We start from the raw sequence: 16,100 nt of genomic DNA, 5'->3' as shown, positions 1-16,100 counted from the left end.
TTGTTTTATTTTTTAAAACAGGTCTCATTATGTAGGTCAGGCTAAAAGTCACTGTGTTTCCCAGGCTGGCCTCAGATGCCTTCCTGCCTCAGCCTCTGAGTCCTGGGGTTATGAGTGTGTGCCTCCACATCCACCTGAGACTCCTGTTTATAGTATACTTACTATCTGCTTGGTGCTTCACAGTATCACAGCTCTTTTAAATATATCCTCAAATATGAGAGGCTCTCTTTTTTTTTTATTCTTCCTCCCCCTTAATCAAATCTCAGACAAAATATTCATATATTTATATATTCAAAATATAAAATGCTGGGCCGGGAATTTAGCTCAGTGGTTCCAGCGCTTGTCGTGCAAGCACAGGGTCCTGAGTTCAATCCCCAGTACTAAAAAACAAAACAAAACAAAATATAAAATCCCAGTTCTATATTTGACATGATTCTCACATAATAGTTTCAGAAACTTGACCCTTTGGATGAATCTACTTATCGTTAAGATTTTAACTAACCAAAACTAATCCCTAAATGTTCTGAGTTTAATGTCTCCTTACTCTAATGCTTGTTTATTCTTTGTCTTTTTTTATTTGTTTTTTTTCTTGAGACATGTCTCTGTGTAGTTCAGGCTGGCCTTGAACTCACTAGGTAGGCCAGACTGGCCTCAACTGGTGATCCTCCTGCCTCAGCCTCCCGGGAGTGCTGGGATCACAGGCATGTGCTACCATGCCTGGCCTTCTACTTATTCTTCGACATGTAAACTAAAATTCAGTATTCTAAAGAGAAAGAGGAACTTGGGTGGTGTTTGTTCATTCACTGACTACTTTTAGAATGAATAACTAGAAATTCTGGACTTTTTTTTTAGTGTTGGAGATTGAACATATACATGTGAGGCAAGTGTTCTACCACTGACCTATGTACATCCACAGCCCTTTTCAAAAATGTAGTTATGCTGGGTGTGGTGTCATGTGCCCATAATCCTAGCACTTTTGAAGGTTGAGGCAGGATGATCACAAGTTCAAGATCAGCCTGGGCAATTTAATAACTTAGCAAAACTGTCCAAAATTTACAAAGGACAGGGGATGTAGCTCAATTTGAAGGCCCTGGGTGCAATTCCACCACTGCCAAAGAAAACAAAATAAGTTGGAAAAATTGTCTCAAAATATTTTTCTCTCTTTTTTGTTATTTTCAGACATGGTCTTGCTATGTAGTTCAGGATGGCCTCAGCCTCCATAGTGCTGGGAATATAGGTGTGTGCCACCATGCCTAGTGGGGTTTTTTTTTTTTTTTGGTACCAGGTATTGAACTCGGGACCTTGCTCTTGGAGACGGGGCAGCACTACTGAGCTAAATCCCCGGCCCCTTGGAATATGTATTTATTGCAGTACTTAACAGTGCTTCATTTTTTTCCTCTTCATTTTTTTGAGGCAGGATTCTCACTATGTAGTTCAGGCTGGCCTTAAACTAGCTATGTAGCCCAGACTGGCCTTGAACTCCTGGTAATCCTTCCTCAGCCTCCTGAGTGTTGGGATTACAGACAAGTGCCACCACGCCCAGCTTCTCATTATTTTAGTGACTCATAAAAGACTACCTTTTTGTTTAGTGACACATATACACACACAGAGATTGTTCTCATTATTTTACAGTGCCTAGGGGTTGAACCCAGGGCTGTGTGTGTGCTAGGCAGGTGCTGTATCAGAAAGCACCTCTCCAACCCTTTTTTATTTTGAGATAGGGTCTTGCCAACTTGCACAAGGTGGCCTTGAGTTTGCAGTCTTCCTACTTCAGCCTCCTGAGTAGCTGGGATTTCAGGCAAAGGATATTGCCCCCCTGGCTTTAATCACTTGCATTTTAAGTTTGGCTTATGAATTTGGTGATTTTGCTTCTTGAATTATAAAACCGCATTTTAATATCTTGCACTAGTAGAATTGAAGTATAATTTATATTTCCATATCTAGATAAATCCTGACTTGTAAATAAGTAGCTGTGGTGGTTAATTCTAGAAGCTGAGATCTTAGCTCTTTGCCTAGTTAGTATACCCTAGAAGGTAGAACTGAGAATATTCCTAGTGCATGTAAACTCTTTTAAGTTTTGCTTGATTTTTTATTCCAGGTATCTTTCTGGTAAAGTACCTTTGGCCAAGTTTTTGGGATTATCAGGGCCTTTTGGGCGGGGGTGGGGGGGGTGTGTGTGTGGGTGGGGTGGCACTGAGAATCAGACTCAGGTCCTTGTGCATGATAAACATTCACTCTACCAATGAGCTATGTCTGCCAACCCCCTCAGGGCCATTTTTACTTGTAGTAGTCAGAGCCTCATCTCACTTCCTGCTTCTTTTCTCCACCTGAAGTTTGCTGGCTGAGCTTTCAGATTTCAAATGGCAAGGAAAAATGAGCCAATAGGAAGAAACCTTGATCCTTTTTTTCATGTTCCCTATCAAGATTTTACCTCACTGCTAACCCATATCTCACTGTGTGTGACATTCCATTTGATAAATATTGCAGAGCTTCCCTAAGAAGGCGTGTTGTGAGGGATATATACTGGTCAGTTCTCTGAACAGTTGTTCCTTGGTTAATTTTCCTTTTGACCCAGTGAGTTTAACAGCAACTTTTTTTTTTTGGCACCGAGGCTCAAACTCGGGACCTTGCACTTGCGAGGCGGCGGCACCACTGAGCTAAATTCCTGGCTAACAGCAACTTTTTATTCTTTGGGATCTGAGTTGGCAGTGTAAATCCCATCCCTCCAAGATTTATGGATGTCTCAGTGTTGTCCCAGAGGTGTTAAGATGAATTGGGAAGGTATTTCATTTTCATTTTAACCCCAGATTCTAGTATTATGTTGCTTCAATGTATTTCTCATCTTAAGTTAAACGTAGTCATGTGCTTGCTTTGGCAGCACATATACTAGTATTAAGTTAAACATAGTCTTATTCTACTAAATTTATCGCAGAGGATTGTGTGAAATAACCATAGACACCACTATATTATGCTGGCACTATAGTATTTTGCTTATAAAATCTTTTGTCAAATTCTACACTTGATCTTAGCCAAAAGGCCAAGAAGCGATTGTCAAATTCTTTTATAGAAAGAACAAAGCAAGTCTTGTTGTTCCATAACATTAATTAGCAGAAATTAAAATCTTGAATCATGCAAAGCATTTTTCTTCTGTCTACATGAATTACACTATCTCAGACATAGAGAACTCAGTTTAATTGGATCCTGGATCTGTTCAGCAATTGTACTATAGGTGACTTCCGCTGGAATTCATAGTCTTTTATCACTTCCAAAATCGTAATATCTATTTCAAAGCCTAGTATACTTCATCCCCAAAGTTCGAAAGGAATATCAAGACACACAATAATATAGTACCATAGGCCCAAAGTAGTCACATTCTTTAATTAGGACATTTATAGTAACTTATACATTAAAATCCTGGCAATATCTGTGCAAAAGAAGTTGGTATTAAAGGAATGGGTTTGTTTGGTTTTGGTTTTTTTTGCGGGGGGGGGGGTTGGTACTGGGGATTGAACTCGGGACCTTGCATTTGCCAGGCAGGCGTGGCACCACTGAGCTAAATCTCTGGCTGTTTTTGTGGGGTTATTTTGCTTTTTGTTTTTCTTTTGTTTGATTTTTTGAGACAGGGTCTCACTATATATTCCAGACTGGCCTGGGACTCCTGCCCAAATAGCTGAGATTACAAGCATATGCTACAATGCTTGTTACAGGGGTTTTTATACTTTAGATCTACAGTTGTCTTACAGATGAGTTGTGGAAGGAGCTGACAGCAAAAGCAAAATCATCAGCACTATAAAAGTTGTCCCCAACTTGCTATGCTGCCCAGGCTGGCCTCTAATTTGAAATCCTCTTGCCTCAACATCCTGAGTGCCTGGATTATAGGTATGCACAGCTGTGCCTAGCTATAAAGCCTAAACCTTTGAGTTAGTAGTCTTCCTTTTTTAAACCCTCCTATTATTGTTTGATTCTAAAAACAGGAAAAATCTATGATGATAGAGGTCAGAATGGTGATTACTTTTGTGGAAGTATTTGAGTGAAGAAAGGGCATGAAGATTGCTGAGCTGCTTCTTTACAGTAGGTCGCTAGAGATGTCACTATAAAATCTGACAGCTGGTGACACTGCATAAACATTGCCTTTTGTAAGCATCATTTTGTACCTTAACAAGGCCTGGATCTATTTTTTAGGAGGGATTTCTATTTCCTTAATGTGACATGTTTTAGGCCCTATATTTAAGCTCTAAGGCATGTAACGATGAGCAAAACACATTTGCCTTTATGAAGCTTAGTGTTTAAGAGGGAGAGGGGCTGGGGATTTAGCTCAGTGGTTCCACTGCCTGCCTCGCAAGCTAAGGACCCAAGTTCGATCCCCAGCACCAAAAAAAAAAAAAAAAAAGAGGGAGAGATATATCCATATAATAAATATAAAATGAATGATGAGAAAGAAAGGTATGATAGAGCCATGAATATATAAAACAGAAGAAGCAGCTCTTGTTAGAAGTATTGGATATAGGAATAGTCATGGTTAGGGAAGTCTTATCTGGAGAAGTGAGTTGAAATTTAAAAGGTGAGTGTAGGAGTGAAATGGAGAAGGGAAATGAACAGATAAATGGTTCTGGAAAAGAAATATTATACACATAGTCTTTGAGGCCAAGTAGCTAAGTAGAAAGATCAGGGAGGTTGGTATGAGAGGACCCTGGAGTGGATGATGAATTTACTTTTTTATTTTATTTTTTCCAATACTGTGGATTGGGCTAAGGGTCTTTGCACTGAGCTGTTTCTGAATTCTTTATTTTGAGGGGGTTTTTTTTTGGGTACCGGGATGAAACTCAGGACCTTGCACTTTCGAGGCGTGCAGCAGAACCACTGAGCTAAATCCCCAGCCAGAATTCTTTATTTTCAAACTGAGTCTTACTAAGTTGCCCAGGCTGGATTTGAATTTGCAGTTGTCCTCTCTCAGCCTCTCAAGAGTGCTGGAATTGTAGGCATGTACCATCACACCCCAGCTTATTAAATTACTTTAAATACAATTATTGTATTAATGGTTTTCCCTTACCATTTTTTAGATTTAGCTGCATGGGGGGGGGTTAGCAGGGATCGAACTTGGGACCTTGTGCTTGCAAGGCAGGTGCCAGAACCACTGAGCTAAATCCCTGGCCCAACAGAGGAGTGTTTTAAGAAAATTAACCTTATACCTCACAAGCACAAGGTCCTAAGTTTGATCCCCAGTACCAAAAAAAAAAGAAAAAGAAAACCCTGAGGCCAGGTCCTAGGTTCAATACTGTCACCAAGGCCTTGCACCATGTCCTTGCTGTGTAGGTTTAATTGCACCAAGAATAATATAGTTGGGCAGGGGATTTAGCTCAGTGGTTTCGCCGCCTGCTGCGCAAGCACAAGGACCAGAGTTCGATTCCCGGTACCAAAAAATAAATAAATAAATAAAATAATATAGCTTTCTTGTGACTATTGCATTGTATTCTAGCATGTGGAATTTGTAGAGTGTTCCTCTCTGTTTTCAGTTATGTTTTAAGAGTTCAGCTAATTCTGCTTCGTAAGGTAATATATATGGAATTTAAAAACACAAGCTATCTTTTTAGTAAAATAACATGTAGATTTTATAGATGATTAATGTACTTTTTAAATATCAATTTTGAGTTAATTAACATTCAATAAAATACACCCATCTTAACTGTCAAGCCTAACACTGTATGCACCATGTAACCATTGCCACATCAAATTCCCTAAAAGCTTTTTTTTTTGAGGTATGATTTACATGCAGTTATCATCACTCTTTTTAGTATATAGGTTTTAGTTTTATTAAACTCTTACGTCAGGTAATAATCATTAAAATCAGGATGAAGAATTCAACATTTTTTTCATGCCTTTTATTGTCAAACCTCCATCCCCACAGAATTTTAAAAGTATCTGGTTGATGTCAGAAAGTGGACACTGCAAAAGTAATAGAATAATTACCTATTTTTTTTTAACAGTAGTTTACTTTTTTTTTTTTTTCCCCGGTACCAGGGATCAGACTTGGGTCCTTGCGCTTGCACAGCAGGCGGCGAAACCACTGGGCTAAATCCCCAGCCCTTTTTTTTTTAAAGACAAGAGTCTCACTGTGTAGTTCCTACGGACCTTGAACTCTATGCATCCCAGGCTGGGTTTGAATTTGTGGTAATCCTCCTACCTCAGCCTCCCAAGTGCTGGGATTATAGGCGTGCACCTCTTTCATTTTTCTTAAATTATGTTGGTACAATATTTAAGTTATTCTTAAGTTTTCCATCATTTGTGCCAACTGTGCTTTGACTTTTACTCTTCTGTAGTTATTTTGTCCTCTATGGCTATTTTAGCATATCAGATAGTTCCTTACTACTGGTACATAAATGCCCACTCAAGGCCTCTAATCTGTAATTTTTAATTTAATCTTATTTTAAATAATAAACTCAGGGCCTTGAATGTGTTAGGCAAGTGTTTTATACTGAGCCACATCTCTAGCCTCCCTGTAGTTTTATCTAGCAGTTTCATGGCTTACTTCACTAAGAGGATAGAGACATCCTCACATCTTTCACTGAACTATCTTACTTCTGTATGTATGTGTTTTTTGTGATACTAGAGATTAAGTCTAGGACTTTTCAACTGAGCTGCATCCCCAGCTCTTTTTAATTTTTTTAGAGATAGAATCTTACTAAGTTGGCATGTTGCCCAGGCTGGGCTGGAACTTGTGATCTTCCTGCCTGGCCCTTCCAAAGTGCCAGGTTTACCAGATGTACACCACCATGCTTGGATTGATTGATTGAAGCAGGGTCTTGCTGTGTAGTTTAGGTTGGCCTTGAACTTTCTGTATAGCTAAGGCTAGAACTCAAAATCATCCTCGAGTCTCAGCCTTCTGAGTAGATGGGATTATTAGGTATGTGCTCCCACACCTACCTTTTCTTCTGTCGGTCTATATGTCTGTCTGTCTATCCACCTTTTGAGGGGGGTTGAGACAGGGTCTCCCCATATGTAATTTATACTGGCTTTAAAGGCTTTAAATTCACTATGTAGCCCAGGCTGGGCTTGAAGTGATAAGTGATGCGTCTACTTCACCCTCCCAAGTGCTGGAATTATAAGTGTGTGTCACAGCCCCCATCTTCTCTATTTTAGAAAAAACATAGTCCTTGCAAATTTACAAAACTCAACACTATATAGTTTCATTTCCAGTTATTACTTGTTCTTTAACATGTTCATGATGAGGCCATAATTCCTGTATGTCCCTGCTAGGCAGCTTGAACCACTGGTGGTACATGAGTAGTTGTTCATCAGCAGCTTGTTATTAATTAGTATAAACACCATTAAAAGTGATTAGTTTTTTTGTACTATCAGTGGTAAAGCCACCTAATGGGACAGTCATATGTGTACCACTGATGGTTCAAGCCAGTGGGGATATGTTAATGTCCTCTATTCTGGGTGTTTCTTTGAAACTCTCCCCGTTATAAAAATACCTAGATTGTCACCATCATTTTTGGATTTTTTTTTTTCTTTGCAGTATGGGGATTGAACCCAAGGCTTCAGGCATGCTAGACCAGCAGTCTACCACTGAGCTACCTCCCCAGCTCTTCCACTGTCATTTAAAAAAAAAAAAAGCCAGGCATGTGGTACACAACTGTAATTTCAGCACGTGAGAGGCTGAGACAGGAGGATTGCTTTGAGTTCAAGGGCAGCTTGAACTGCATAGTGAGACCCTGTCTCAAAAAATGGGGGACAAACACATGCTCTTCATTGATCTCCTATTGTCCTATAACTACTAATTTTGTTCTTTTCACTAGTAAATTTGAGTAAGGGATCAATATTGTTTCCCTGTTCCCTCCATTTGTTCTCTGTAGCCCTTTATAATCTTGATTTTGCATATATCACACCACAGAAACTGGGCTATGAAAAGTTATGAATGGCTCCAATCAACAAATAAATGTGTTCTCTTTTGCAACTTAAAGGTACTGCAAAAGCCTGTATATTCTATCCCATCCTAATAGTTTTTCCATATTAGTAGCTGTTTTTCAAACAAAAGGATGACTAGTTAATGCTTCCTTTTCTATAGCTTTGAAGGCCAAAAGTGAAAATGATGTGTTGAAAGAGTAAATTACAGATCTTTAGCAGATTTGTAATTGTATTTCATTCTTAATTGAAGTGTAAAGTAATGGTTCTGTATCAATTGTTAGGGTTGAATTTCCATTGCTTTAAAATATTCAAACACAAGCCAGGGCTTGGCCGTGGGTCTCAGCTACTCACAAGGCTGAGGCCGAAGGATCACAAGTTCAAGGCCAGGCTGGACAATTTATTGAGACCCTATCTCAACAGAAATACAAGGGCCGGGCATGATGGTGCATACCTGTAATCCAAGCACTGAGGAGGCTGAGGCAGGAGGATCACTGAGTTTTAGGCCAGCCTGAACTACATAGGGAGACCCTGTTTCAAAACAAAATTCAAACACCTATGTGTGCATTCAGCTATCCGTATCAGAATTTCCTTTTATGAAGTGAGAAGGGAACCTTTCATTTTTTATAGGTGGGGGCTAAAGCACAGCAAATTATCTGACCTCTTTTTCTACCTTCTTTGGCACTTTTGCTTATTTTTGTGAATTATAGAGTATTGGTTGTTTATACTTGTGGGTATATAAACATAGTATTTTGGTTGTTAATGCTTTAGAAGAAAGCATAGTTATGGGCCTGAGTAGAAATACAAATGAAAAAACCAAATATTTATGAATAGCTTCAATAGCTTTGATGCTAATGTTTTTTGTTTGTTTAGGCTATTTTTATTATGGAGCCTTAAAGTGATAAATTTTTATTTGTTTTATTTAGCTTGTCAGCTCACTTGCAGCTTACATTTACTGGTTTCTTCCACAAAAACGGTACGTATGTTAAAGTAAACATTTTTACATTTTAACAGCAAAATACCACTGAGTGTACAAGAAGTATACTTAAGGTGTAAATTCATAAAATCATAATTAAAGGTAAATATGTTGATTTCTTATTTTTCTTTGTTCATTTTTCTTTTTTTCTTTTTTTTTTTTTAAACTGTATTTTGTTTGTATTTTTTTATGGAGCTGGGCATCAAACCCAGGGTTTTGTACAACCTAGGCAAGCATTTTTCCACCACCCACTCCAGCTCTTTTGATTATGTTTTTGAAATTTAAGTTATAAAGGCTAATGATAAAATTCTTTAAGTGCCACAGAGCTGGGATAGGTGAAGATTATCCTCAGTATGATCCGTTCTGTATAAACATTTTCAGTTAATGTTATTGCATCCTTTTTTAAAACAGCAATGAAACAACTGAAATAATCACTGCTATCAATAGATTATTATCAGTATGTTAGGTATTATATCGGGAATGATATATTTTACATTAGAAAAAGTTATTGTTTTAAAAATGGATAAAATACCTATGAGCTTATCCATTTTCAATTTGTGTCCTCTAATTATGGAATGGAATAAAACCTTTATTAGGAAGATTCTAGGTTGGTCCTCTTTGATATTATTCAATAAAAAACAAAATTTAAGTAGCTGGAGGTGCAGCTCAGTGATGGGAATGCTGCTTGCCTAGCACAGGAAACTCGCTGAGTTCAGTCTACAGCACTACAAGCAAAACAAAAATTTAATAATATAATGGTAGTAGGCAGTTTAATAATTGGTTCTGTTTTCTATGGAAAAGATTAAAAATCTGGTTTAGGTTATACCTTATATCTAGCCCATTTTTTTATATAGAAGTAAATATAGAAGTAACCCGAATAACATTTTGTATTTCCCTCTACATTATTTAAAATTGTCTGCTGGAATCCTTATTTTAAATTGTCCATATTGGTTTTCTGTAGTACTTTAAAGCACATGGACTGTAATACTTTTGAAGCTTATACTTTGACTTTTGTTGATACTGGACTTCACACTGAGCTGCATCCCCATCCCTTCTTCTTTATTTTAAGGCAGGGTCTTGCTAAGTTTCTCAGGCACTCAAAATCCTCCTGTTTTGGCCTCCCTAGTACTACCACACCTAGCTATAATTTGACTTTGTGTGTGTGTGTGTGTGTGTGTGTGTGTGTGTGTGTGTGGTATTGGAAATTGAGACCAAGGCCTTTGTACTGAGGTACATCTCGTCTTGGTTGAACTCTGTACCTTGCACTTGTGAGGCAGGCAGCGGCACCACTGAGCTAAATCCCAGGCCCTGATTTTTTTTTTTTTAAATTGTGAGACAGGGTCTTGTTAAATTCCCTTCATGAGACCCAGATTTGCCATCCTCCTGCTTCACAGAGTGGTGGGATTTTAGGGGAGTGCCTCCATACCCAGTTTATAATTTGAATTATATAGGTTCATTAGCTCTTTGTTTCCAGGGACTTTAAAACATACAAGAAATACCAGGCATGGTGGCATGTGCCAGCACTTGGAAGGCTGAAGCAGGAGGATTGCCAAGAGCTTGAGGCCAGTTTGGTCTACATGAGTTCAAGGGCAGCCCGAAGTACATAGTGAGACCCTGTCTGGAAAGCAAGAAACCAAAAAAACAGAAATTGTGTTTTGGGAAGCAGTTTGATTTGATTCTTTCTGCATGAAAAAAAAAGTGTATAAAGTTTAAAAATTGCTCAAATTCACTTTGTTTTTATTTGTTCCTTCATGTTAAAGTAAATGAGAAAGTAAATTCTGTTAATAGGTCCATTTCCTGAAAGTAATTTTCCATTTTAACTTTCAAATGACTGGAAGTTAGGAAGAAGCATATGTATGTATTGCCTCTTGTTTGTTTAAGGTATATTTGTATTTTTTTTAAAAAACATAAGGAAATAATATATATTTTTTTGGTACTGGGGATCGAACTCGGGTCCTTCCACTTGCAAGGCAGGTGGCGGAACCACTGAGCTAAATCCCCGGCCCCAGGAAATAATATTTTTAAGAAACAAGGATAGAAATCCATCATGAAGATCCCTATAATTAAGTCAGGGCGTAGCAGTGCCCACTTGTAATCCCAGCACTGGGGAAGCTATTGAACTAGGATTTTGAGCAAGACCAGGCTGAGCTACATAGCAAGACCCTGTTTCAGAAACACAAAACATGAAAAAGAGATCCCTAAACGTGGGATTTTTTTTTTTTTTATGAAGACTAATGATTAGTACTTGAAGGAGCTTAAAGTGAATATATAGATTATACAGGGTACTATTTTCATGCTGAATATTTTTCTGAATATTTTTGTTCTTGTTTTTTGAGACAAGGTCTCACTATGTAGTTCAGGCTAGCTTTGAACTCACTTAAGTATCCCAGGGTGGCCTCGAACTTGAACTCAAGACAGTTCTCCTGTCTCAGCTCCCAACTGCTAGGATTCCAGGTGTGTACCACCACACCCGGCTGTTAATTCATTTTAACATTGGTTATTTATTTATTTTTATCCTGCTTACAACTTCCAAAGAGACTAATTCAGACATGTTTACACATATATCCTGCATAAGATTGTTTTTTCCTTTCAGTATGGGGCATTGAATCCAGGGATTTCACACTGAGCTGTATTATCCCCTTTTTGTTTATTTATTTTTTTGGTTTTTTGAGACAAGGTCTCATGTAGTTCAGGCTGCCCTTGAAGCACTATGTAGCCCAGGCTGGCCTGGAACTTGAACTCCAGACAATTTTCCTGCCTCAGCCTCCTGAGTGTAGAATTAATAGGCATGTGCCACCATTCCTGGCTTTTGTTTTTGTTTTTGTTTTGAGACAAGTTCTTACTAAGTTGCTTGGACTCGGTTTTCAGGTTCAAACCTATTCTGGGCAACTTAGCGACTTATTGAGACTTTGTCTGAAAATAAAAAGTAAAAATGCTTTGGAAAATTTAATTACATCAGTGGGAAGGCACTTGATTCTGTTCCCAGTACTAGAGAGTGAGGGGACTGTGAAGAAAACTTACTTTGTTTTGTATATGTTGATAGATTAAGTATTAAATATTTAGGATTGAACTATTTACTCCTTTGGGACTTAAACACAGGTAAATTGCAGAGGAGTACTCTGGAACCTTAATTTGTGAAGCTGTTGTTAATTTATTGATATGGAAAATACAGGCTGGGGTATGTAGACTAAAATCTCTAAATTTTTTATAAGGGAAAGTATTCCCCTACATATTAAATAATATCTGGATTTTTCCTATCCCATTGAGACTTTAGAGAAATTCTGGAGAAAGGGCCAAAAAATAGCTTTTTTCCCCTTTTATAATATTTAGTATTTTTTGAAATCCATTTTAATCTCTTTGGTCACAAGTTGTGGTCAAATCAGAAACTTCTTAATTTAGTATCTCTTGACATTCATAATTAACCATGTATACTAGCGACTAATTTAACTTTATGTTAAATTTTCTAATAGATCTAAGAAGAAGGAATACAAATGAAAGATACTATTTTGTGCATGATTGCCTTTCCTGGACTGTATCATTCTTGCCTCCTTCCAAGAAGCTGTAATTATTTATCAACATTATTTGGTTTGGAGTTTTTTAGGGGGCAGCAGGCAAGTGTTCAGGGCAAGTGCTCCTCCATTGAGATTTATCTTCAGGCTTCAAAATTATTTTGAATAGCAGCTTATTTTTTTACTATCATAAGTATTAAATCTTCAAATCAAAAATAATAAGTGTTATGAATATAAATTGAGCCACCTTATTTAGATCAAAATATTAGGTTATGAAAAGGTAATTTGGTTTGTGAAAGTTAGTTTAAATTACTATATAAAAGGGCCAGGGATTTAGCTCAGTGGTGTTGCCACCTACCTGTCAAGCAGAAGGTTCTGAGTTCGATATCCAGTACCCCAAAAAAAGCAAAAAAAATTACTATATAAAAAGGCTTTGGGGCTGGGGATTTAGCTCAGTGGCACCACACCTGCCTTGCAAGCTCAAGGTCCTGAGTTCGATCTCTGGTACCAAAAAAAAGGCTTTTAAAGAATTTGCTGTAAGTTAGGAAGAGATGTAGGGAAAGAAATGAATAATCTTCTGGTAAGTTTTTATTGTTTGAAATCTCCAGACTTACTAGAAAAACAAGTAATGTGTTTATAGTTTGTAAAATAAACTTTTTAAGATACTGATTTTCTATTTAGATAAGCCATCACAAAACTCAGAAAATGAACAAAATTCTGTTACCCTGGAAGTCCTGCTTGTCAAAGTTTGCCACAAAAAAAGAAAGGTAATGTATAAAATGATGCTGGTAGATGAGGTGGAATAATTTTCTGCATTTAACATGTTGATGCATATATATTGGATTTTAAAGCCCTTTATATTGTTATTATACTGTGGACTGAACCCAGGGCCTTTACACTGAGTAACATCCCTATCCCCTTTTTAAATTTTTATTTTGAGATGGGCTTGCTAAATTCCTCAGCTGTACCTGAACTTTCCATATTCCTCCTGTTGTAGCTTCTCAGAGTGGTGGGATTATAGGTGTATGGCATTACACTCAGTTTATAGTTTGTCTTTTATAGGTTCCTTAGTCCTTTCCCTCTGAATAACTAAATTGCCAAGGCTGGGCTTCAACTTGCTATCCTTCTGCCTCAGCCTCTCAGAGTGCTAAGGTTATAGGAATGTGCCACCACCCCTGACCAATTAAAGTTTTTTGTTTTGTTTTGTTTTTGAGGGAGAGTCTTACTATTAGCCCAGGCTGGCCTTGAATGCCTCCTGCCTTAGCCTCGGAAATGCTGGAAAGGCATTTCCAGTTGAAAGGCAATTTTTAAACCTTAATAACTTAGCAGATATGTCCATGTCTGAATTTTTTTTCCATTAAGTTTATTAGTAGCTTAAGCAGAGCGGTGTAGCGGAAGCGTGGTGGGCCCATAACCTAGAAGTTTATTGATATATTTTAGGTATACAATACAATCACATTCATCATTGGGATCTTATACCTTTACATGATGTATCTTGGTTCTTATTTTTTCCCCATTCCCCTGCCCTCCCTTCACCCCTACCAACTTTTCCCGATTTACAAAGACTGTTTCCATTTTTTCCTTTTCTCATATTTTTTCTTTCCCTTCTTTCTTTTCCCCTACTCCTCCCACTTCACCTACTTCTTTAGACCTTTACTTCCTATTTCACATTATCAGTTATACCTTTTTTTTTTTGTACCGGGGATTGAACTCGGGTCTTTGTGCCTGCACAGCAGGCGGCGAAACCACTGAGCTAAATCCCCGGCCTCAATCAGTTACACATTTTGATCCTTATTTACACTTTTAGTTTTTCACACCAGAGAAACTATTCAGTATTTACACCTACACCTGTGTGTCCTATTTATTTTATTTAAGAGTATGGCCTCAGTATGCATCCATTTAGCTATAAATGTCTCTAGTTTCTCGTTCTTTATGAATGAGTAGTACTCCATTTGGTAAAAAAAAAAACACCACATCTTCTTTATCCAATCTCCAGTTGATGGGCAATTGGGCTGTTTGGAAGTTTTAGCTATTACAAACTGTGCCACTATAAACATAGGTCCACGTATATTGCTGTGGTATGATTCTTTTAATTCTTTTGGGAAGATAACCCAACAGGGGAGTAGCTGGTTCAAACGGGACCTCCAATCCTAGTTGTTTGAGGTTATCTTCATATTGATTTCCACAGTGGTTGCACCAGTCTGCACTCCCAGCAACAGTAGAGAAGGATTCCTTTCTCCCCACACCCCCACCAACATTTGTTATTGGTTGATTTCTTGATAGCAGCCATTCCTTCTGGGGTGAGGTGGAATCTCAGTGTTGTTTTCATCTGCATCTGTCGAATGACCAGGGATGTTGAACATTTTTTCATATGTTTATTTGGTGCTTTTACTTCTTTGTCTGAGAAATATCTGTTCATTTCATATGCCCATTTTTGAATTGGGTCTTTGAATTAGGGGGGTCTGATTTTTTTGAGTTCTTTATATATTCTAGACAGTAGACCTTTGTTTGAGGAATAGCTGGTAAAAACTTTTTCCCACATTGTAGGTTGTCTTTTAGCTCTGTTGGTGGTTTCTCTTGCAGTGCAGAAGCTTTTTAATAAGATGAGATCTCAGTTGTTGATTCTTTATGCTAGTTACTGTGCTACTGAGGATTTGTTCATAAAGTCTTTTCCTATGCCAATTTCTTCAGGAGTTCTACCTGACTTCTCTTCCAGCAAGTTCATGGCTGAATTTTAACACTAACCTCTTGTCAACCTTCCCTATGTTTGTATTTTTTCCTAGTCTGACTAGATGTCTATAAAACTTTGTTTATTGGAGTCTGAAAATGAAGGAAATAAAGTTTTGTTACTATTTTATGACATGAATTCAGTTCCTTTTCTGTCATCTCAGTCAGCTTATTCCTTAGGTCAGTGGTGAACCTATGGCATCCATGCTGCAGCGGGCTGTTTCTTTATTTTTTGGTACCGGGGATCAAACTCAGGACCTTGGGCTTACAAGGCAGGCGCCGTGCTGCTGAGCTAAATTTCCCAGCCCTTGCATCAGGCTGTTTGTATCATTGAAAGCTCTAAAAGGTTTGCCATCATGGCCTTAGGTACTAGTACCCATTCAAATTGTAGATAAGGGGTAAAAGAGTTTTCCCAAAAGAATTAACTCTTTTAATATTACTCTCAGGCAAAAAAAATTGTGTTTTCAGTATTATCAGCCATTAAGTTATTAATTCATTGCTTCAAATTTTTATTTAGAAGATGAAATCATTTCACCATAGAAACAAGTGTCATAATGGTTGTTTCCTGGGCAACCCACCAAAACCAACAGATGTAGTTTACGTAGCCTCAAATCCTTGAATCTTTTAAAAAGAGCAAGAACTGACCTATATTGATGTTCCTACTGTTGATCTTTTTCCAACATCACATTAAAATGATAATGGGCTTGGAAACTGCTAGAGCATTGGTAGGGAATGGACTAAAGTGATAGAAGGCAGCAGGGTAACTACATTTTAAAGTTATTGTGAGCTGGGCGTTCTTGCACATGCCTGCAATCTCAGCACTTCAGAGGCTGAAGCAGAGGATTTTGAGTTTGAGGCCAGCTTGGGCTACACAAGCTCAGCTTAAACTACTTAGTGAGACCCTGTCTCAGTCATTACATTCATACATACATACATACATAAATAGAAAAATAAGCTATTGTAAAGTTATGAAATACTGCTCT

General features: G+C 37.9%; 1 protein-coding gene and 1 pseudogene across 4 annotated transcripts in view; one reads left to right on the top strand and one right to left on the bottom strand.

The window, feature by feature from the left end:
* The window catches only part of Suz12 (SUZ12 polycomb repressive complex 2 subunit), a 51,669-nt gene that overhangs the window by 10,575 nt on the left and 24,994 nt on the right, over nucleotides 1–16,100 (top strand). For all 4 annotated transcript variants that reach the window (XM_004870685.4, XM_004870684.4, XM_087191501.1 and 1 more), the window contains 2 exons: nucleotides 8,832–8,881; nucleotides 13,072–13,157. In XM_004870685.4, the coding sequence (XP_004870742.1) occupies nucleotides 8,832–8,881; nucleotides 13,072–13,157 (136 nt within the window). The remainder of the gene's footprint in view (nucleotides 1–8,831; nucleotides 8,882–13,071; nucleotides 13,158–16,100) is intronic.
* On the bottom strand, nucleotides 2,980–3,049 carry LOC147823816 (U2 spliceosomal RNA; annotated as a pseudogene).

This window comes from Heterocephalus glaber, unplaced genomic scaffold (assembly GCF_053883595.1).
Source record: "Heterocephalus glaber isolate CG9 unplaced genomic scaffold, H.glaber_assembly_v1.0 deba00001564, whole genome shotgun sequence".
Taxonomy (NCBI): Eukaryota; Metazoa; Chordata; class Mammalia; order Rodentia; family Bathyergidae; genus Heterocephalus; species Heterocephalus glaber.
Note: the sequence above shows the minus strand (reverse complement) of the source record. Positions and strands in the feature narration are given on the sequence as shown.